Genomic DNA, 23,554 nt, shown 5'->3' with positions numbered 1-23,554 from the left:
ACTAGCTCGCGTCGTCATGACCGCCGCTTCCACCATCCTCACCCACTAAAACATAAGAACATCACAAACTTCAGCTCGCCACCATCAAAACTCCCACCATCCACCACCCCCATCCACAACGAACAACAAACAACCACCCTGCACCAATCAAAATCTGTCAACACCACCCTTACTCACCACAGACCACCCTTAAATTTTTAAACCCCAAACTTACCTTTCAAATTTCAATTATGTTTTATTTAGTTAAATTTAGCAATAAAAACTCTAGATCTAGAGTTTTGGTGGTTAAATTTAACCATCAAAACCTCACACTTGAGAGCTTTAATGGCGGTGAAGAATTGAAACACAAAAAAAAAAAAAAATTAAAAAAAAAAAAAAAAAAATTAAAAAAAAAATAAATAAAAATAAAAAAATGGAGACAAAGCAGCGATAAAGAGAAGGGGTGCGTGAGGTAAGAGGTGGTGGTTGTACTTTGGAAGGAGGAGGATGAGGGAGAATAGAGTGAGGGAGGGCAGTTTTGATAACGGTGGTGGTGGGGGAGGAGAGAGAAACACGCGGTGGGTAAGTGGCAGATTCATGGTGGTTGTTGTGGGTTTGTGGTAGGGGTGACGGAAATGGAGGTGGATGGGGATTTGGGGCTAGATTCATGGTGGCTGTTGTGTATTGTTGGTAGACCTGTCAATCCTGACCTAGACCCGATGACCTGACCCGACCCATGACCCGAAATCGACCCGAAACCAGTGACCCGAAATTGACCCAAAACCCGAATTAACCCGATCCATACCCGACCTGAAGTGGAACTAACCCGACCTTGACCCGAAACCCGAAATGACCCAACCCGAAACGACCCGACCCGAGATGACCCGACCCAAAGTTGACCCGAGACCCGAAATGACCTGACCCGAAGTTGACCCGAGATCCGAAGTTGACCCGACCTTTAACTTCTTTTAGTAAATAATTATATAAGTTATAAAAAGTTTATATTAAGAAATTATACATTAAAATAGAACCAACAAAATCTTACATGACTACATTGACTTTCATATAATAGCTAAAAAAGATGGTCAAAGTGAGATGTGTGAATAGTGCAAAATGTCAAATCGTTAAGAGTAATTTGGGACGGGGGAGTATAAGAATAATTCAAAGAAATTATTATAACAATGACAATGATAATAAGAGTACGTATTAAAACTAAGATCAATAAGAGAGTGAGGTATAACTCAATTAGTTAGAGCATCCCTCTTAGTTTCAGGAGATCCTGAAAGTGATTCTCAGTCTAAAATTCTAAACACAAAAAAAAAGGTTAATAAAAGTCAAACAATTACTGTAATCATGAAAAAATGGCCTTAATAAATATAGTGACTTTTTCGTCAATAAATAAATAAATAAATATATATACAGAGTTGAATTTAACCCAATGAATCACCCGAATATGACTCGACTAGAAGTTGACCCGATCCGAAGTTGACCCGAAAATTTACCTGACCCGAACTGACCCGACCCGAAAATTGACCCGACCCAAACTTGACCCGACCCGAACTCGACCCGAAGTGTTGACCCGATACCCGACCCGATCATCGACCGACCCGAAATCAACCCGAAATGACCCGACTCGACCCGAACTTGCCCGATAATCTTTTGACCCGAACGTGACCCGACCTGAAATGACCCGACCCATACCCGACCTGAATGACCCATTTAGTGGCAGGGGAGGTAAGGTGGTAGTGAAGGAGGAAGGAGGAAGGAGGTGGTCATGGAGATTGGAGAAAGAGAGAGGAGAGAGAAAGAAGTGGGTTGATTTTTATTTTTTTTTTAAGAAAAATTGTAAATTAAAAAATAAACCAATAAGAAAATGACACGTAGGCAAGGTAACCGGTTATACCGACTTGGTGACCTGTTGGGTTCGATATGGAAAGATGGGGGTAAAAGGTTGGATTAATTTGAAATAATCCAAAGGTTGGTTTATTTTGGGAGAATGAAGTAAAGGTTGGTTTGTTAAAAGTAATTTTTCCTTTTTCTTTCTCCCTCTTCTTATTGACAATCAAAGAAGTTCAATGGTTAGAGACAATAAAAGCCCTGACCTGCCCCACTTATATAAATGGGCCAGATTTAGACTTAGTTACTGGACAAAGTAGCCCAATAATAAAAGGGTTCATAGCCTTCACATATTTGACTTTTTAGATTAGAATAATTCATGCGAGTCATGCTCATAAGCTCATTCATTCGTATTAGGCCATGTTCTCTTCACCTTACAAAAATAAAACTAAGTAAAAATAATTTCAATTCAGTAAAAATAAGTTCAGTTCAGTAAAATTAAGTTTAGTTCTGTAAAAATAAATTTAGTTTGCTTCAAAAAAAAAAATTAGTTCAGTTAGAATAAGGTCAGTTCAGTAAAATTCAGTTTTCTTAAAGAAGAATTATAATAGAAAATCAGTAAAAATAATTTCAGTTCAGCAAAAATAATTTCAGTTCAGTAAAATTAATTTAAGTTCAGCAAATATAATTTTATTTCAGTAAAAATAATTTCAGTTCAGCAAAAATAAGGTGAAGAGAACGGGGCCTTACTTAGGGATGTCAATGGGTCAAGGACCTAACCTAGGTTCGATTAGACCCATCCCATATTTTAGGGTTTGGGTCCTAAATGGATCTGGATCTAAGTGCAATGAGTCCGGGTTGCAAAGTCCAGACCCATACTCGACCCAGATGCGACCCATAGATATTCTTTTATGAAAAATTTACATAAGTCATAAGTTTTCTAATATAAAGAATCAAATGAAAGAAAAACCTAAAGAACCTAACTTTAAACTACATGTGCCACTCCTCTAAGGGCTCCAAGTCAAACGGCTCCTACTCTCGTCAAGTAGATTGTCGTATGTTTAGTAGAACGTTTTTATAGCATTTATTACAAAAATACTAAAAAAAGTACTTCGTATATTAGTAATAAGAAAAGCTACGTAATGTTCAAATAAACACAAATATGACCATGGAAATAAAAATATACATAAAATAGACTCGTCAATTATCCCACCAAAATCTAGCCGTCATAACTCTAATCTCATCAATGACTCCCCGAGGAATTTTATAAACTCCTATTGTATAAGTTGGGATGGCTTGGATAGATGACAAATTTTTTTAGAGTTTCCTTGCCCGCTTTAGACAAAAGCTTGTCCTTCCAACCCTGGAGCTTTTTCCAAATTCTCTCTTTCAAGGCTGCAAATACCGCCTTTTTTACCTTCCAATATGGTTAGGATGCCAAGATATTTACCATGAGATTCAATCTGCTTCATCTTCAAAAAATCCACTAACTCCCTTTGCATACATGAACTCACGCCTTTGCTAAAAGAGACCTCTGATTTTTCATAATTAATTTTTTGACCGGAAGCTGCTTCATTATTGTTGAGTATATCAACTATCTTTGAACATTCCCTTCGGTTGGCTCTAGCAAAAAGCAATCTGTCATCAGCAAAAGGGAGATGAGAAATTTCGGAACCATTCGAGCTAGCTTTAGCCCAGTGAATTTCTCGATTAGTCACAACCTTTGTCAAAAGGCAAGAAAAAGCATCAACAATCGTGATAAACAAGTACGGAGAGAGAGGGTTTCCTTGTCTCATACCTCGTCTTGGAGTAACATCCCCACATACAAAACCATTAATGATGAAAGAATATGAGATCGTTGAAACACAACTCATCACCACTTGAACCCAACAAACACCGGAGAAGTTTTTATGGGAAAAAGCCACTTTACTTTTATCGTACGCTTTGCTCACCATCTAGCTTGAGAGCAATGGTACCTTACGCCCCGTACTCCTCTTTATCATATAGTGGAAGAGTTTTATAGCAATAAGAGCATTATTGTTCCTGGGAGACTTATTAAATCCACTAATATTATCATTTTAAAAAAGGTTGTTAAAATACCACCCTCGATCTCTAGTTAACGCTTGCAAAATAAAATATGTTTTACAAATTTACCCCTCATATAAACAAAAAGTATTTACTATCATAAACATCTTTTTAACCCACACTCACTTCCTCTTTTCTCTCTTAAAAACTTGTCTCTCTCTAAATTACCACAAACACCACCACCACCACCACCTCCATTTACCACCACAACAACTCCTTCTACTAGATCTACATAATTTTGCACGATAATGCCTAAGGACAAAGGTAAGGCAATGAACCCCTCTCTTTGAGTGTATCTGCCACTTTGCCAAGAAGTAGTAATGTTAGCAATCAAGGCATTTGTCATGTGGTAAAGCAAGATGAGTAGTATAAGTAGTAGTAGTAGTAGTAGTAGTAGTAGTAGTAGTAGTAGTAGTAGCAGCAGCAGCATTAGATGCACTGGCAGTTGCAGAAAATTGTATTGGAACCTTTTTTTTTGGGTTATCATCTATCAATCAACAACCATCCTCCATTTTCTTGTGTGTTTCATTTATCTTTAGTCTTGTAGAGTGTTGTTCATTAATGATGTGTTCTGCTCTATAGATTAATGTTGTCCGTTAGTTTCATGAATGGTTTAAAAAAATATATACTTCGTGTGTGTGCATATATAGATCAAATTAAAATGGTTGTAAACATTCATAACCTTGCATAAAATAACAATTATAAGATGACAAGCAACTTATTGATGAGAAGAGTTCAGAAATCGAGAAGTTAAAGCTTGAACTAGAGCAGAAAGTTTTGGCAGTTAGTAACTATGAAAATGAGACTAGTAGGCTATGCTGGCTATCTGAACAGGTTCAGGACATTACAAAGCTGGAGGAAGATCTTGTTGCTCTAAATGATCAACGAAATATACAAGAAAGGGATCTCTCAATGATGAGCAACAAGTTGTTAAATTCTCTGACAGAGTCAATTCATTAGGAGAATAAGGGAAGAATATATTTGATATATATTATGTGATAAGTTAGAATATTTCCTATCCTACTTGCGGTAGGGTTAGGACTCCTATGTATAAATATTGCTCTCTGCCTCTTAATGAACACAAGCTTCTACTGCCTATCAAGCTTTACATGGTATCAGAGCAGTTTTTTTAACCTAAATTAAACTATGGTTGGCGACGACATCCCGCCACCACCACCACCAGCAATAATAGAACCTAACTCCCCCTTCTACCTCGGTGCGCGGGACAAACTTGGTGAGTATATCACCCATGTGCGTCTAAAGCTTGAAAATTTTGATGCTTGGGCTCACGCGATTTATGTGGCTCTTTCATCTCGCAGAAAATTTGGTTTCCTTGATGGTACAATCAATGATGTCGTACCTCCCACAACAAAGGACGATTGGGTCACGATTCATTGTATGCTTGTTTCGTGGCTCATGAATACGATTGATCCCGAGGTTAAATCCTTGCTTTTGAACTATGACAATGCTAAACAACTATGGGATGATTTAAATGAGAGGTTTTGTGTGGTTAATGGGCCACGAATTCAACAATTGAAGGCTGAAATTAATCGATGTGAGCAAACAAAGAACATGTCGGTGGCAATTTACTTTGGAAAATTGAAAGTTTTGTGGGACGATCTTGCAAAATATGAACCCCTCATTAGCTGTAAGTGTGGGAGATGCACTTGCAGTGTTGGTTGTCAACATGAGTTGCGCCGTGAGAATGATCGATTGCAACAATTTTTGTTAGGGATTTACTCAGAGTATTATGGTTCTCTGCGCTCCAACATCCTATCACAGGATCCCCTGCCCACCTTAAACAGAGCCTGTCAGCAAGTTTCGCAGGATGAAAGGGTAAGGGGTATTTCTCAGGTGCGTGAAGAGAAGCCAGAGATTGCGGGCTTTGCTGTACATATGGAGCAGCGCCCAAAACCACGTCTGAGTCGTGCGGAGAAGGCAGCACTGACTTGTACACATTGTCACAAGTCAGGACATGACACGACTTCTTGTTTTGAACTTCATGGAGTTCCATCTTGGTACACGGAGAAATATGGTTCCTCTAGTCAAGATTCTAAGGGTGTCGCAAAGGGCAGAAGTGCACCTCCTCCTACTGGTCGGGGAAGAGGTGTTGTCACGGCAAACGCGACGCCACCCCTGTTGGCGCAAGCACACCACAGTTGTCGGGGTTCTCTGCCGAGCAATGGCAGTCTTTGGTGGCCGCTTTTAGTACTCCTCCGCCTCCTTCTAATCGGTTGAACGGTGAGTGGATTATTGATACGGGTTGCTCGCATCATGTCACGGGGTGTATAACTTACTTGACCAATGTCAAGGATGTTACCCCTCTTCCTGTTGGTCTCCCTGATGGACAACAAGTCATGGCAATAAAGGAGGGTGATGTTATACTTACAAACACAATCACCCTCACTAATGTTCTCTTCGTACCAAAATTGAATTGTAATCTAATTTCGGTGTCACAATTGAGTGACGAATTAAAATGTTGTGTCTTAACTAACTCATCTACATGTGCTATACAGGACCTACAGACGAGGGAGGTGATTTGGAACGGGTGAAAGACGGGATGGACTTTACTACTTGTGTGCGGAGACAACAGTGCAAGGGGTTTCGGCTCACTCGGTGGACAGCTCGTCTTCTATGGAACTTTGGCATAGTAGGTTGGGACATCCTTCCGAGAAAGTAGTGAAGTGGCTTCCTTTTTTTAGTAATACTACTTGTAGTTTGAATAAAGATTGTGAAGTATGCCATCGTGCTAAGCATGCTAGGAGTAGTTTCCCTTTAAGTGAAAATAAATCAACTCGAATTTTTGAGTTAGTTCATTGTGATTTATGGGGTCTTTATGACCAAACTTCTTCTTGTGGAGCTCGATATTTTTTTACTCTAGTGGATGATTTTTCTAGAGCCGTTTGGATTTATTTATTAATTAATAAAAAGGAAGTTTTTCGGATGTTTATGTCTTTTATTGCTATGATTGACCGACAATTCTCACAGAAAATAAAAATTATTCGTAGTGATAATGGCACTGAATTTAATTGTATGCAAGATTATTTTTTGGCAAATGGGATATTGTTTCAAAAGTCTTGTGTTGGCACTCCTTAACAAAATGGGAGGGTAGAACGAAAACATAAACACATCCTAAATGTTGCTCGGGCTCTTAGATTTCAAGGTGGTTTGCCGATTGATTTTTGGGGAGAGTGTGTTTTAGCTGCCGCACATGTTATTAATAGAACTCCATCTAGCATTTTGAATAAGCGTACCCCTTATGAGGTGTTATTTGGTCATCCACCATCTTTTAAGGAATTACGTGTGTTTGGTTCTTTGTGTTTTGCTCATAATCAACGTGCCAAGGGAGATAAATTTGCTAATCGAAGTAGGAAATGCATTTTTGTTGGATATCCTTTTGGCAAGAAGGGTTGGAGTCTTTTTGACTTAGACACTAAGTAATTTTTTGTGTCGAGGGATGTTAAATTTTTTGAGAATACATTCCCATACTTGGATACGGTGGCTACCAAATTTGTGCCTGAGAATATTCAACATGAGATGGGTATAAATACCGATTTTTCAGAGCTTATATTTGATAGCAATGAGGACTTGCAGCCTTCAACAGGGCCCGTTCCTACTGCCCAGCCGCAAGCAACGGAGCAGCAGCAGCAGGCTGTGGTACCTACTGCCCAGCTGCACATAACAGAGCAGCAGCAGCAAGGCAATGTGTCAGCTGTGCAGCCGGAACCACAGGAGCAGCAGCAGGGTGTTGTGCCTGCTGTGGTGCCAAATGCAGGGGGGCAGACTCTCACTCTGCAGTTCATGACACAGGGGCCGTCGATGAGAATTTAGGCCGTGGTTTCAGGCAGAAATTTCCAAACGTCAAGCACAGAGATTTCGTCACTCATACTGTGTTCACGCAAAGTCCTTCCCCCGTCTCACCTAAGTCTACATCTTCACCTCCCTCAGGTATGCCGTATCCTATAGCACATTATGTTAGTTGTGACAAATTTTCTGTGAAACACCGAAATTTTATTGCAGCCGTTACAGCAGGGAAAGAGCATTCCTCTTTCAAAGAAGCGATGACAGATGAAGGATGGTGTAAGGCTATGCAAGAGGAAATCCGTGCCTTAGAAGATAATGGTACATGGGTGATGGAAGACCTCCCCCCCAGATAAGAAAGCTTTGGGGTGTAGGTGGGTATATAAAATCAAGCACAAGTCCGATGGTAGCATTAAAAGACTGAAGGCTCGATTGGTTATCTTCGGCAATCATCAAGTTGAAGGAATAGATTATGATGAGACCTTTGCCCCTGTAGCAAAAATGGTGACTGTTCGTTCTTTTCTGGCGATTGCATCATCTAAGAACTGGGAGTTACATCAAATGGACGTCCACAACGCATTTTTGCATGGTGACTTGAATGAAGAGGTTTATATGAATCTCCCTCCGGGATTCAAGTCTGATTCCCCTGGTAAGGTATGTCGTCTCAAGAAATCTTTATACGGCCTAAAACAAGCGCCTCGATGTTGGTTTGCCAAATTGGTCGCTGCCTTGACGAGGTACGGATTTTTGCAGTCATACTCCGACTATTCACTCTTTACATATACTAAGGTTGCCATACAATTGAACATCTTGATTTATGTTGACGATTTGATAATTTCTGGGAATGATTCCGCTGCGATTAAGGCCTTTAAAGATTATCTTGGTTCTTGTTTTCATATGAAAGACCTTGGAGCTCTGAAATATTTTCTTGGTATTGAGGTTGCCCGTAGTCTGAGGGGTTATTTCTTTCCCAACGAAAATATGCTCTCGACATTATTAATGATACGATTTTATTGGGTAGTAAGCCTGCTCCAACTTCGATGATTCAAAATCATCATCTAAGGCGTGCAAATGGAGCAGTCTTAGATGACCCTGAGCAGTATCGTTGATTGGTGGGACGTCTCATATACTTGGTAGTTACTCGTCTCGATTTGGCTTATGCAGTGCATATTTTATCGCAATTTATGAATGAGCCACGACAAGAGCACTGGGAAGCTGCATTGCGAGTAATCAGGTACTTGAAGGGTACCCCGGGACAGGGAATATTACTTCGTTCAGATAGTGAGTTGTCATTGATTGGTTGGTGTGATTCTGATTGGGCAGCTTGTCCTATGACTCGGCGCTCTCTCACAGGTTGGTTGGTATTTTCGGGGAACTCTCCTATTTCCTGGAAGACTAAGAAGCAAGGCACAGTTTCCACATCATCTTCAGAGGCTGAGTATCGCTCTATGGCTGCGATAACTTATGAGTTGAAGTGGCTCAAAGCTTTTTTATTGAGTATGGGTGTGCATCACCCAAAGGCTATTCCCCTCTATTGTGATAGTCAATCTGCGTTACATATTGCCAGGAACCCGGTTTTCCATGAACGTACAAAGCACATTGAGATCGATTGCCACTTTGTACGGGATGCGATTCAAGAGGGTTTGATTGATCCGTCATATGTTTCGACGAAGGAACAATTGGCCGATGTTTTTACAAAGCCTTTGGGCATCCCACAATTTGAGTATTTACTTAGCAAGTTGGGCATTTGTGACTTACATGCTCCAACTTGAGGGGGGGTATTAGGAGAATAAGGGAAGAATATATTATATATTATGTGATAAGTTAGAATATTTCCTATCCTACTTGCGGTAGGGTTAGGACTCCTATGTATAAATATTGCTCTCTGCCTCTTAATGAACACAAGCTTCTACTGCCTATCAAGCTTTACACAATTAGTAGCATTACACTGCCTGCAGATCCAAGTTTTGAAGAGCCTGTTGAAAAATTAAGATGGCTTGCTGGGTACTTAAGCGACTGTGAAGTGATGAAAGAACAGGCGCAGCAACTGTTGGAGAATTTCTCAGTCAGCTATCAAGTCGCTTGAAGATGCACTGGCAGTTGCAGAAGAGAAAATTTCTCAACTTGCTCAAGAGAAGACAGCATGAAGTTGGCCAGACTTCTGCTCAAGAACAACTGGAAAAAGCAATACTGGAGGCACAGTTGTTTGCTGAAGCTGGTGCAGCTAAAGTAGCGCTGTAAAATTCTCTTGCAGTCGCAGAAACCAATATCTCCAAGCTTGAAGCTGAATCTAGTTGAGTTCTTGCAGAGGAAGAATTAGATAAAGCAAGATCTGAAATTATTGATCTAACCAGCAAATTGTCAAATGCTACCACAACTGTGAAAACTCTCAAAGATACTGTACCTCATTTAGAGAGCAGAATCTCTGTGTTAACTGATGAAAACAATGCTGCACAGGTAACTAGAACTGACTTGGAGAAAGAATTGAAGGAGTTGAAAGAAGAAGCTGAGATATGGGATAGCAAGCTGCAAGAGGCACACTCGAGTGTAAAATCACTTGAAGATGCACTTTCAAATGCGGAAAATGATTATGCTGAACTGGATTGTGAAAAGAAAGCCGCTGAACAGGAAATATCAACATTCAGTGCCAAACTTAATACCTGTTTAGAGGAGTTGGCTGGAACTCATGGTAGCTGGAAAGTAGGTCCTTGGAGCTCTTTGATCACCTTAAAGGACTTGAACTGCTTGGGGAAGATGAGACTTTACTACGTAATAGTTATATACTACGTACTTCGTATTATTCATTTTCTGCCTTTATTAATAATGTGTTCTGTCCTGGTAGAACAATAATGTTACAAAGAGATTTCTATTTCTTCATCAAGCAATCTAAATATCTAATGAACTTGGATTTCGAAAATTTGTCAGATCATACTCTGTATCTTTCATATAGATGAAAACCCTTAGCATTGCAGATGTCAATTATCACACCTTATGCCAAATTGTGTACCTAAAAGGCAGTAATCACTAAACTATTAAAGGCTAACACAGCCACAAATCGCCAGGTTACATGCAGAAATCATTGTTTTCGTGTATATACATTAAAGTATTCTAGGCTTCTAGCTCGATATTTGTTTGGATGATCTTGATGTTTGCTGCCATAGAAGGGCACCAACAAGATTATTCAGCGCATGAGAAGCCATTGGCACAACTAAGCTTGAAGAAACAATTGTAGCATAGCCATATGCAACCCCTACAAACGTTGCCCTGAAAACAAAAGGTGCATCTCTTGCCATCATTTGACTAAAGCAAGCTACCAAATATGATGCATTATCCATAAACATGACTGATTGATGTCTGATGATGAAAAGGGAGGAATAGAATACCATATAGCAAAGGATGATTTCCGACCACTTCCCAAGTGTAGAACGCCGAACAGAGCTGCAACTGCCAAAGCACTTTTCCAGTTTAGCCCCAGAAGCGGTAGCAGTCCACCCCGGAAAAGTAACTCCTGGACATCCCATCAGTCAGTTAGAAAACTGTTGGGCCGTTGAATGAGGGCAATTTGGTGATCAGATGCAAAATTTCATTCAGGTTATAAACTCTATGCTAACCTCACTAATCCCGGGAAGGAAGGCAACAATCAGATAATCATATGCCTCTAGGGATGTCAGGACCTGCATTAACAGAGCACGGAAATAAATAAATAAATAAATGAATAAAGACAAATGATTTGTAAGAGTGACCAAGGAAAAAATAATTCGGAAATTAGACCTTTTCGCTCCATGGAAACTGTACTTACCTGTCTATTGGCTCCTTCACTTGATTCGGAAAAATCAGGCCATATCTTCAGTAATGTATACCTTGACAAGGATATCAACACAACCAAACCAATAACCAACTCGAGATGCCATACCTGGAAATCAACTGTAAGAGAAAAGAATATATGTTACTCTCATGCTCTCAAACTGAACAATAGCAGAAACAGTATGAGAAGACAAAGATTAATTTGACAATCCTTTGACTTAATAAAAGCTTGGAATATTGACCCCTGGTAATGACAGATCCACTTTATACAGCACCTTATCATGGAGGTAGTTTGAAACAGGAGGTAGAGCAATAAAAGCAAAGTATATAGTAACTTACTAGTAAGCTTTTCGCAGAGGATATCAATTGATGAACATTTGAATCAGAAAAAAAACGCGCGCACACAAAATAGAACCATAATGAACAACACCATCAATTTTTTTTTTAATAACATAATTCAAGCACAATGATGAGGTACCAGGATTTTTAAGTACACTTCTTGAGTTACTGGTACTTCGGTATACCTCCAAGAATAAATCAGTGCATCTTATTATCTACAAGACTTGCTAAGAGGTAAGAATGGATCACTGTTTTCGAGTTTGCCACTTACAAAACCAAGAAAGATCACTTCAAAAGTTCAAATTAAACATTGGTTCAGTCCTCCAATTAAGCCTCAAGATAAATACAAATGGAGTATTGTATGTGATTTAATCACTTGCTATACTAATATGCAGAAGCCCAATTGTAATGCTCAGTGTCAATTCTGTCAAACATGTTAATTGAAATGAAACTTGGGAAAAAGCAGTAGCTCATACACGATACTTGGGAGCAGTCAAAGACAGGCAATCCTCTTGAAGATGCAATTTGAGATACCTGCAAGCTTGCCATAAACACTTGGATTAGGAAACTTGTTACACAAAATTTCCTTGGTGATCAAACCACTCTAACATTTACTACCTCTGGTTCTTATTTTCTTATTAGTTGCAACAAAGAAATACGGAGTATTATTTGTGAGACAAAAGATCCTTTTGCTGCAAATAAAAATTAACGCAGATAGTAATGATACCACATATCAACGGTAACTTCTAATTAGAATTTGGATTTATGGAAAATATCAAAGTTAGTGCATCAAAAAATCATCAAACTGTCTTAGATAAAGAGAATTCTTGGACTAGCTAAAATATGGACCAGGATAGTAATCAAACTAACCTCCCGAATCGCCAAGCCTAGAGCTGCTATCAGCCCAGAAGTCACGGTACAGGCTCGAAGAACAGTGCCCCTTGAAGGAACATCATTAGTAACTAAATTTAGCTTACTTTTCTCATTCACCTTGTCAAAATCATCATTGATGGTATCAATCTTTGAAGGGACACTATCTTTCACCCCATTATTATCATTGAATGAATTTTTACTACTATCCAATTTCACCTCACTTTGCTGTTCCTTAATTCTCTTCAGTTTCTTGGCTGATTTTCGGCCTGCGAAAGCCACTATCCTACCTCCAAATTCCTACTTCACAGGATCAAAATTAAAGCACATAAGAACTACAAACCCCATCCAAAATCATCATCCCAAAATCAAGATTAACAATTTTAATTTCATGGTAATAATCTTACAGGGTTTAACTGGGTGAGGCCAAAAGTGTTTCCATCTGAACAAATAAAGTTCAATATTCAACAATGTAAAATTAAAGAAATAAAATTAACCAAATAACATCACAAATTACAAAAATGAAACTAAAACAATATTGGGTATTCACTAATTTACAAATTTCTTTAAGCTAGGAAATTGAAGAGATTTGAAGTAAATTAATTGAAGAGAAGAGTATTACTGATGTGGGTGTTGTTGGATAAGAAGTTTGATGCAATTTTCCACCTCCAATAATTTGCAGTGAGCAATCCCATTTTATCGTCAGTTCTTCAACAAACAGCAGCTCATACAGTACAGAATTGCTAAATTGAAGGAGCAAAGTGAGAGGGTTTTTTTTTTATATTTTTTTTTATTTAGGAAATTTGTTTAATCTCCTTGATAAAATGTCTAAAAGATGTCAAGTTTTTGTGATTGTTATTTTTACTTAATTTAATAACTTATCACGATAATTACAAGATAGTTTTAATCATTTATAAATTACTTCCTCCGTTTCATTTCATATTATGTCTCACCAAAAAAAAGTAAACTAATGAAATATGTCACTTGTTATTGTATGGGATAATACCGACAATGTCGCTAATTGGCCGAAAGTGAAATCTTTCACATTGCTAATCAATTACAATTAAGCAGATGAGTCGGCTATCCTTAACGGCCCGCTTCTCGGCCACGTGGAGAGCTGCTTCCGACCACGTAGGCACCTGCTACCTATAAAGTCGGTTTGCCACCTAACGTCATAAGGTGGCACTAGCTTGGTTCTTTTCCTATATATACCCATTACCCAGACACATTTTCATAACAAAGGTACAATCTCTCTCTCTCTCTCACTCTCACTCTCTCTCTCTCTCTAAAAAAAAACTCTTTCTCTCTCTTATTCCTTGTTCAGGTCGCTAACTTTAGCATCGGAGTGGTTATTCCCGGATAACCCCCCGGGCTAGTTAATCTGTGTTGACTGTGCAGACATCGAATTGGACGGTAAACCTTTACCAACCCCAAGACATAACGGTGCAAGAACGTACCTCGAACAGTTATACTTGCTAATGGTGTAAATGACAACATGTTACACTTTAAATAGAACAGAAAGGGACCAAGAACATGCAATAGATATTTCCATTTAAAAAGTTTATAGTAATTGGTAAATGAAGGGTGTTCTTCAAGGGGACTTAGGCTGACATAGTCATTTGTTGTGAAAAAAGGTGTTAGGAAATTGAAGGATCTTGCTCATATTTATGATTAATCAAACTTATTATACTGCCATCTAATTATTATGCAGTACATCATAAAGTTGTTTTGTGTGTGTATGCACGGCTGCACGCGCGCGTGTGTGTTTAGAGAGACAAAGGGTGGAATTGGTTTCAGTTTTTGCACAAGGTAAAAAATTGGCTATTTTATTTTGACATTAGTGGTAAAGTTGATAAATAAGTCACCCGTAGAGCATTTTTGGCAAATAGGCAACATCCATGAAATTCTTGATCATAGCAGCAGTATGGGGACTATGAGGCTTGATGAAGTAATCTAAATCTCTTTGTAACATAATTGTTCTACCAGGACAGAACAAAATATTATTAAAGGCGGAATATGAATAAATGAATAATATATTACTATTAACATCAACAAAAATAATTTAGTAGATAGCACTATATGTCTATACCTATAATCTAATACAATTTCTAAAGTATCAATAGTATTGCTGTTGCGTGTGGCCTAGAAATCTATCCCTACAGCCAAACTACATTACAAGATGGTTCCCAGTAACCATATGTGCAAAAAGAGCCAATATGCAATAAACCCAAGACGAGCTCGTGGCTTACTCATTAACAATCGACCACCAGATACCCTGCATGAATTGGAAATGAAGAATTAGTACCAGGGTAACAAATGAGATATGACTCTACACGATTATCAAGTTACTTAAGATGGGAGGCTTTGGCTACTTATCATATTGGTTGTCAAAATGAAGGCATAAAATTAACTACCCTAGGCCGAATTGATAAAAAAAAAATATATATATATCCATCTAAAACATGGATGAGAAGCCTCGATAGTTGCTGGAATATATCCAGCTATGGAAGGCAATCTTATGCTTCACAAAATTGTCCAGTACATTCTAATCATGAAGTAGAAACACAGTTTGTTTAAATAAAGAATCAGAGTATGTCAGTTTCTTCATTTGCTACTACTACGTTCTTTAAATCTATTCCCTAAACTCCATGTTAAGCCCGCATTGTGCACTTTTAAAAGTTTGGTACTTATTTTTCACTCACCAGTTCAATTCATTTCATACCCTTGTCCTATAACTTATAAAATTGAACAGTATGTACTGAACATTGACATATCACATAAAATAAGATTCAAGATGAGATAAAAGGTTACCATATTCCATCAATCCGATCAGCTAATATCTTTCCTTGTATTGGAACAAGACCTGATGTATTAAGAGACTTGAAGACATGACCTGAAAAATAAAAAATAAATAAAATAAAATAAAAAGATGTGAAATTTAATCATCCCAAAATTGTAAGAAAACTGTAAACAAAAAAGTTCTCAGCCCATTATTATACTGACCTTTATCCTCAACTGGTTCATTATCCAACAGTCGACTTGATTCTGAATCAATATTTACAGCAATATGATCACTTGACCCCTTCCGCAATGTTCTTACATGAGTAGATGATGGAACGGGAGAAATTGTAGCTTTTGATACGGAACCCTGAAAAAAAAAAAGGAACTCCTACAGTCATACACCAGTCGGTGGCCCAGCACATATACAACAATAGTTAAACATGTCAAACTTCTATGCAACAATATCACAGTTATACTACCACACTCTCCAGAAACAAACAATGACATGCACCAAAACACATAAAATCTGATAGAGTAACAAAGACAGAAACTAGAATCAGACTACAAATAATATGAAAACTATTGGAGAATACCCAACTAAATTTCGAAATTAAGCATAACTAACAAGAAATATATGCAATGCCTTAATAGTCAAAAGCTATATCAGCAACCCCAGTGCACAAAGCTATCCAAAATCTTACAGCCTAATTCATGACACATTAATAATTTATGTAACCAAAAAGACATAAGATACAGAATGTTAAGGTAATTACCACATCTTCAATTTCAGAAATTTCAGATGCTGAGGGTTGTGAAGTTGCTTCAAAAAGGCTCCTTTCTTGGATTGTATCAGGAGGGATTACCCTAGATTGAAGTGAATCTTCAAGTTCTTTCACCTTCAATAATAATTCATCCACAGCCTTTTGACTTCCATACAACTTTGAATCAAGTTCATGGACTTCAGATTTTGAATTTTCGGACTCCATAATTATAGCCATTACCATCTTTTCTAACAATTGTAAAAGTTCCCTTGTAGATATTTTCCCCTGGTCCCCAATTACATCGCCTCTGATTTTATGGATGATCCTCTGCAAACCTGATTCAAGATCAACTAATTGACCCTTGACCTCGGCCAACTCTAGCTCATCACTGTCCTTCCAGGTCTCTGAGCCAAGTTCATGGTCTTTAGCTTTCAATTTTTCGCATTCCAAAGTTAAAGCCATTACCATCTTCTCCAGAACTTGTATAAGATCACTCGTAGCAAGAGGCTTCAAGTAATTAATTTCATCACCTCCCAAATTCTTGATAATTCTTTGCACGCCTGCCTCCAGATCAAGTAATTGGTCTTTAAGCTTAGCTAATTCTTGCTCAGAATTGACGCTCTTTTTAACCTCTAACTCAAGTTCATAGACCTTGGATTTCAAATTTTCAGAATTGGAGAGTGTCGTCACTACCTGCTCTTCTATTACCTGTATAATATCATCTGTAGAAACAGATGTTTGGTCCCCAATTATATCTCTTGTGGAAAACTTCTGAATAATTCTGTCAAGCCCAGATTCCATGTTTATAACTTTGCTCCTAACAGCCACCAATTCTTGCTCATGGCCAATGCTTTCTTGAATTCTTTCCTTCAGATGTTCTATTTCATGAAGTTGATCTGTAAGGGCACTCTGCAGTTCCTCTTTTTCATGGGAAAGCAATTCAATTTGATGTTGCAACTCAGGAAAGGTATCAACTACATACATCAGCTTCTTTATTTGGGATGAATCCTGAGGCTCCAAGTCCCCACCCGGAGAATCTTCCATTAATACATCTATCTTATTTGTTCTACTCACAAGGTTCTCCACATGAGATGCCCAATAAAGTGCCTCTCCTGCCTCTGAAATAGAAGATATAAACAATGAAATGAGATACTAATTATGCAAAAGCTCACAATACTGCAAGTCCTACAAATATTAGGTAGACAAAATTTGAGGGAAGAAACGAGTATATAGACAAGAATATGCTCACCTTTCTCTTTCATTGTCAAACTGCTCTGCAGTGATGATATCTCAACCTCTTTCTCCCTCAAGCTAGCCTCAAGTTCTGGATTATTTTCCATCTTAAGCTTTAGCTCGCTACATGTATTTTGTAGTTCAGCTAAATAAGTCTCCAATTCATGGATCCTCGTATTGGATAGATCCCGTTCCTCCAGTCTCTTGTCTGCAACTATTTTCAATTCATTCAGGTTATCCTGCAATTCCTCGACTTTTGACGAAAATTCGTTCCTTGAATTCATCAACTGCTCGCACACACCACAAGCTTTTCTGGTAGCAAATAACAACATCTCAGTAGCTTTCACGTGCTTGTTTTCACTAAACTTTGGCTCATATTCTACATGATCACTAGATGTAGTTATTTCTGCCGTTTGTTTGTCAACTTCAGATTGCAACACTTGTGTAGCTTCAGTACAAGCAGACAACAAAAGTGAAACATCGTCTTCGAGAGGGGCCAATTTATTTTCTAGAGCTTGATATTCTGTTTCCATACTTTTCACCTTCTGGTCCAGAAATTGTAGCTCCTCAGCCATAGATGTTATCTGTTTGCTTGTAGACTGTAATTCTCGCACAATAGATGTATCACATTCATTCAGAAAGGAAGAAAAACCATCAACTTTCTCAGAGAAGGTCCTCTTTCTCATGTGAAAGCTTTCCACTATCTTCTGGACATATAAGGAAATATCACTACCCTCTACTGCATCTGCATGACCGCCAACACTATTCAAACCAACAATGTCATCAAAGCTCACTGAAAACAATTTTGATAGGCAAGATGTTTCCTGAAAAAACAGACAAGTGAAAAATTAACAATAAGCTTCCTTAAGAAACACCAATGGAAGATCAGCTAAAACCTGGAAACTGAAAAAAGAAACTTAGAATATGATATGAAGCTTGAAAGAGTGAACGATTTTACTTCAATGTTTTTGGAATCAGCCTTTAGCTTTACAACAGGATTCAAAAGGTTGGGAGGGGCAGGAGGTTCCTTAAAACATGGTCAACTAACACACGTGTCAATGTATCCAAACTCCAAAAGATAATTGGTAACCAGCAAGGAGGATATAAAGGATGGTGAAAAACATCCAAAGTGAAGGGGAGAGAGAGAGAGAGTGACGAGAATATCTGTATGACGCAGGTGAATGCAAATGCAAATTAAAGATTAACAATTATAAGCATATGATTGCATGTTACCTCAGAGACGGGATCACTTTCTGGACTCAACTTAGCACATCGACCCCTGATGAAATTGAACAAGTCTTCCATCTCTTTGAGGCACTCAAATTTTGACTCGCAACATTTCCTCAGTGAAGAGAGTAAAGTCTCATCTTCCCCAAGCAGTTCAAGTCCTTTAAGGTGATCAAAGAGCTCCAAGGACCTGCTTTCCAAGCTACCATGAGTTCCAGCCAACTCCTCTAAACAGGTATTAAGTTTGGCGCTTAATGTTAATATTTCCTGTTCAGCGGCTTTCTTTTCACTATCCAGTTCAGCATAATCATTTTCCACCTTTGAAAGTGCATCTTCAAGAGATTTTACACTCGAGTGTGCCTCTTGCAGCTTGCTATCCCAGATGTCAGCTTCTTCTTTCAGTTCCTTCAATTCTTTCTCCAAGTCAGTTCTAATAACCTGTGCAGCATTGTTTTCATCAGTTAACACAGAAATTCTGTTCTCTAAATGAGATACTGTATCTTCGAGAGTTTTCACAGTTGTGGTAGCATTTGACAATTTGCTGGTTAGATCAATAATTTCAGATCTTGCTTTATCTAATTCTTCCTCTGCAAGAACTCTACTAGATTCAGCTTCTTCCTTCTCCTTGCCAAGCTTGGAGATATTGGTTTCAGAGACTGCAAGAGCATTTTCCAGCGCTACTTTAGCTTCACCAGCTTCAGCAAACAGCTGTGCCTCCAGTATTGCTTTTTCCAGTTGTTCTTGAGCAGAAGTCTGGCCAACTTCGAGCTCTGTCTTCTCTTGAGCAAGTTGAGAAATTTTCTCTTCTGCAACTGCCAGTGCATCTTCAAGCGACTTGATAGCTGACTGAGCTTCTGAGACATTGGTAGTCAAAGTTTCAATTTCAAGCAGTGCATTCTCCAACTGTTGCTGCGCCTGTTCTTTCATCACTTCGCAGTCGCTTACGTACCCAGCAAGCCATCTTAATTTTTCAACAGGCTCTTCAAAACTTGAATCTGCAGGTAGTGTAATGCTACTAATTGACTCTGTCAGAGAATTTAACAACTTGTTGCTCATTGAGAGATCCCTTTCTAGTATATTTCGTTGATCATTTAGAGCTGCAAGATCTTCCTCCAGCTTTGCAATGCCCTGAACCTGTTCAGATAGCCTACTAGTCTCATTTTCATAGTTACTGATTGCCAGAACTTTCTGCTCTAGTTCAACCTTTAACTTCTCGATTTCTGAACTCTTCTCATCAATAAGTTGCTTCAGGCCTTCTCGTTCTTGAACCAGTCCCTTTCCCTTTTTCACCGCCATTGATAATTTTTCCCGTATTAAAGACGATTTTTCCTCAGCCCGTCCAAGATCCTTCTGCAGCTTCTCATTATGTTCCTTAAGAGTGGCTATTTCTTCAGAAGCCTTTGTTGAATCAATAAACAACTTATCCATCTCCACTTTCATCTTTTGGGTCACATCCTCCAACAAAATCTCGTGGAGAGCCAAGTCTTGGTCCTTAACATACAAGAGCTTCTGCAAGATTTGATAAAAATCATCTTTGACCTCTGATGATTCATCAGTTGAACTGCTTCGTTCTTTTATTGTAGCAAGGCACTTCTCTACAAGCACACCTGCCTCTGAAAGTTGGCTGTCATCCGCTGTAATTCCAGAAGCCTCCAGAAAAATCCTCAACATGTCTTCCTTCTCCAATACAGCTTGATGCTCTCTTTGAAGAGCTGCTTCAAACCTATGACTCATATCGTCTAACTCCATTGTGACATAATCCTTCTCCACTAGGACTGTTGAAAGTGAAGCAACTAAATGGTCCATCTCATTGGAAGCCATGTCCCGTATTCTAGAATTCTCCACTTCCAATGCACCTATTTCTGCATCAGCCTCAATAAGTGATTCTCTTGTTCTGGTAATCTCATCCTTTAGATTTCCTATTTCAGTATTTGCCTGATCAAATGATTTGGCAAGCCAATTAAGTCGAGAATCAAGGTCTGAAAAAGAAATATTTTCTGGGAGGTCAATTGACAACAAGGCATCAGCCAGTTGATGGAACTTCATGGAATCATCCTTCAACGCATTCCTCTCCTCCACAAGCCATCTGATTCTTTCAGTAACATCCTTTGAAGTTGATATCTCTGGAATACCACTCTGAAGTATAATATCTTCCAGCTTTTCAAGCATTAGATCTTTCTGCACTAGCATATCTTGCAATGATGCACCTGACATTTGGCTTTTCACCAACTCCTCCTTAATCAACTCAGCAGCTTCTAGTGCACTGGACTTCTCTTGCAATTCAACAAGACATTTCTCCAGTTCACTTGTTTTATCAGCTATAGTTTGTTTCAATGAGTCCCTCTGCTGAACCAATGCCTTCCCCTTAGTCACAGCCATGGAAAGCTTTTCTTTAGTATTAGAATACCTGTGTTTTTCTTGTTCAAGTTCAGCTTTCAATTTCTCAAGTTCTGCATTTGCTGCGTCAGCAATTGCCCTGTGCGTGCCAAGCTGCTCCATCAGCTTACTGTTTTCACTTTCCATATGGCTCATCTTCTCAATAAATTCTGTTTCCTTATTTCTGAACCCTAGCAATTCTTCATTTGCTGCAGCATATATCACCCCAAAATCAGCCTGCTCAGCAAGTTCAGGCCTCAACTGCGCCAAACACTGCCTTAGCTGATCACCTTGATAAAGGAACCAGTTATAGTTTTCCATCAAAGAAAACACACTTTTCTCAACGTGAGCTATCCTCCCTACAAGAGAGTTATCCAGTAATTCTCCTACATACACAACAGATGCGAAAGAACTCAGCATCCTGTTTGTAGCATCCTCCATGTACTGATCCTTCTGAAGTTGTACCTCTGCTGACTCATTTTGAACCGAATTCATATAAGAATTGACAACTTCGCGTGACACTGAAGCTTCTGTGGATTTTGTATTCAAATCCTGAAACTCTTCTACAACATTCCTAACAAACATGGAGCATTCATGTATCAATTCATGCAGTGGTGTTTGTTCTACATCTGCATGAAACCGGTCAAGAGACCCAGATTGATTTTCATTAAGCAACAATTGCTTATTGATTAAATCCCTCATCTGATCTCGAAGATTGGCAATCCCTTTTGCAGCCATCTCCATCTCATCCTGCATTACCAAACAAAAAAAAAATCACAATACCATCTATATTTACAAAAGTTTACAAGGGAAAAGTCTGTGAGAACAGGTGAATACCTTGTGTTCCCTCACAATGCTTTCTTTCTCATTCACAGTCTTATCTAGCATGGCTCGCAGTCTCTCCATTTCATCCACCATGTAATCATTCTGCATCTCATTGTCCAGCCCACTAAACCGAGCCCGAGGCTCATGACTTCTGTCTTCTTCCCACTCCGGAGTCTCTTGAGTCACCGACTCTCTACCATCAGCTCCCAAATCCTCAGGGGCATCAAGAAACATATCTTCCCTCCCAGCATCCTCAGACACCACCACACCATCAGAATCTCCACCACTTCCATTATTATCCGCATTCACAATCACCCCATCATCATTACTATTATTACTATCATAATTAGCTTCCCTTGAGCTCATTTCCTGCATTCATACAACACAAGACTAACTTAATCCATTAACATCAACAATTTCATTGAAATAGCAGTCACCTACACAACCAAATATAGCAATAAATAAAGCCATTAAAGTTCACCCTTTATTCAATATACATCAATGCCTCTAAAGAAGATCTTCCCCTTTGTGATAATAGAGACATTTCCAATCAATTCTTAATACATTACACGATAGTTGTCTACTATGATACACTAAGTATAAACCAAGTCGTCGAGATGATACAGATCAACCCCTTATCGCGCCAAAGATTTTACCCTTCAAAAGTCACTTTCTTTCCATTTCCATTTCCATTCAAATTGCAATTAACTGATTTATTTATTTTATTTCTAATTCCATTCAATTATTCACCTACATTAAACCCTACTATCTAAAATTCATCATCAGCTTATTCAATTTTTCATTTTGGATTCGAACACGAATACCATGAACAACACAAGCTTCCAAATACTCTTCCAAACTAATTATCATTTCTATAATAGCTCACTAAAACAATCTAACAAATGAACAAATTAAAACCCCAGAAATAATTAGCAATCAAACAAATAAAATGACAATTCAATACAACTAAAATTAGTAATCAGATTAAAAGCATTAATGCTAATAATTAATACCTGATTATTAGTTGACTCAGAATTAACACCGACATCTTCTTCATCATCATTAATTCCTGCTACTGCTGAAGATGTTTCTGGGTTGTTCTCAGAATCATAATCTCCCGACATTCTTAATCACATTCAATCAAATCAAATACAACTCAGATTTCAATCCCCCAAAAATTGAGAATTTGAAAAAAAAAAAAAATACCCTTCAATCTGGGAAAAAAAACAACGTCGTATTGAAGAAGAAATAGTGATTGTAAGTTGACTGTATGTAGAATTGTAGATCCAATTGAATGAAATCGTAGAAGTGAGGTGAAGTAGGAGAGAGAAAGAGAGACAAAGGAAGAAGACGATTGATACGACGTCGTTCTTTTCAGTTGATGCAATACAAATTACGAGTACAAACCTTAATTACTTTTTATTTTATGAATAACGAGTATGTTTTTTTTTTTTTTTAATGATTTTGTATTTTATGGGAATTAGGGAAAATTTAATGAAAGAATGATGAAAGGAAAGTGTATAATATAAAGTTAGGCAAAATGAAATGAAGGTGTTACGTTGTTGGGACGAATGTAAAAGGAACAAGCAAGAGAAAGGCGTAACACGATGTGTTTGGGAATGTGTGATGCGTCAACT

General features: G+C 38.4%; 2 protein-coding genes across 3 annotated transcripts; both read right to left on the bottom strand.

The window, feature by feature from the left end:
* Window positions 1–10,651: 10,651 nt before the first annotated feature.
* Window positions 10,652–13,538, bottom strand: LOC145640569 (uncharacterized). Of its 2 annotated transcripts, none has more exons than XM_081691824.1 (8): window positions 13,337–13,530; window positions 13,122–13,156; window positions 12,715–13,014; window positions 12,321–12,378; window positions 11,501–11,625; window positions 11,313–11,375; window positions 11,085–11,209; window positions 10,652–10,965 (listed from the first exon to the last, which is right to left on the bottom strand). In XM_081691824.1, exons 1-8 carry the CDS (start codon window positions 13,407–13,409, stop codon window positions 10,818–10,820), a joined length of 927 nt encoding a protein of 308 aa, XP_081547950.1. In that variant the 5' UTR covers window positions 13,410–13,530; the 3' UTR covers window positions 10,652–10,817. The 2 variants fall into 2 exon arrangements, with proteins under 2 accessions (XP_081547950.1, XP_081547955.1); XM_081691829.1 differs by having other exon boundaries at window positions 10,857–10,984; window positions 13,337–13,538.
* Window positions 13,539–14,731: 1,193 nt separating this feature from the next.
* On the bottom strand, window positions 14,732–23,339 carry LOC145640561 (trans-Golgi network-localized SYP41-interacting protein 1-like). The gene is made up of 8 exons (XM_081691818.1): window positions 22,931–23,339; window positions 21,930–22,286; window positions 18,723–21,842; window positions 17,506–18,313; window positions 16,269–17,374; window positions 15,718–15,862; window positions 15,526–15,607; window positions 14,732–14,989 (listed from the first exon to the last, which is right to left on the bottom strand). Exons 1-8 carry the CDS (start codon window positions 23,039–23,041, stop codon window positions 14,887–14,889), a joined length of 5,832 nt encoding a protein of 1,943 aa, XP_081547944.1. The 5' UTR covers window positions 23,042–23,339; the 3' UTR covers window positions 14,732–14,886.
* Between the last annotated feature and the right edge of the window lie 215 nt (window positions 23,340–23,554).

Source organism: Chenopodium album, chromosome 1 (genome assembly GCF_948465745.1).
Source record: "Chenopodium album chromosome 1, dcCheAlbu1.1, whole genome shotgun sequence".
In the NCBI taxonomy this organism is placed as follows: Eukaryota; Viridiplantae; Streptophyta; class Magnoliopsida; order Caryophyllales; family Amaranthaceae; genus Chenopodium; species Chenopodium album.
Note: the sequence above shows the minus strand (reverse complement) of the source record. Positions and strands in the feature narration are given on the sequence as shown.

Excerpts from the sequence above, each read along its gene's own strand:
- LOC145640569 (XM_081691824.1), bottom strand. The coding sequence starts at position 13,409 with ATGGGATTGCTCACTGCAAATTATTGGAGGTGGAAAATTGCATCAAAC. Across the intron at positions 13,157-13,336 it reads ATCCAACAACACCCACATCA|ATGGAAACACTTTTGGCCTC; the intron begins GTAATACTCTTC and ends TTATTTGTTCAG. Across the intron at positions 11,210-11,312 it reads TCCTTCCCGGGATTAGTGAG|GAGTTACTTTTCCGGGGTGG; the intron begins GTTAGCATAGAG and ends TGGGATGTCCAG.
- LOC145640561 (XM_081691818.1), bottom strand. The coding sequence starts at position 23,041 with ATGTCGGGAGATTATGATTCTGAGAACAACCCAGAAACATCTTCAGCA. Across the intron at positions 17,375-17,505 it reads TTTGACAATGAAAGAGAAAG|AGGCAGGAGAGGCACTTTAT; the intron begins GTGAGCATATTC and ends CTTCTATTTCAG. Across the intron at positions 15,863-16,268 it reads TTTCTGAAATTGAAGATGTG|GGTTCCGTATCAAAAGCTAC; the intron begins GTAATTACCTTA and ends TTTTTTTTTCAG.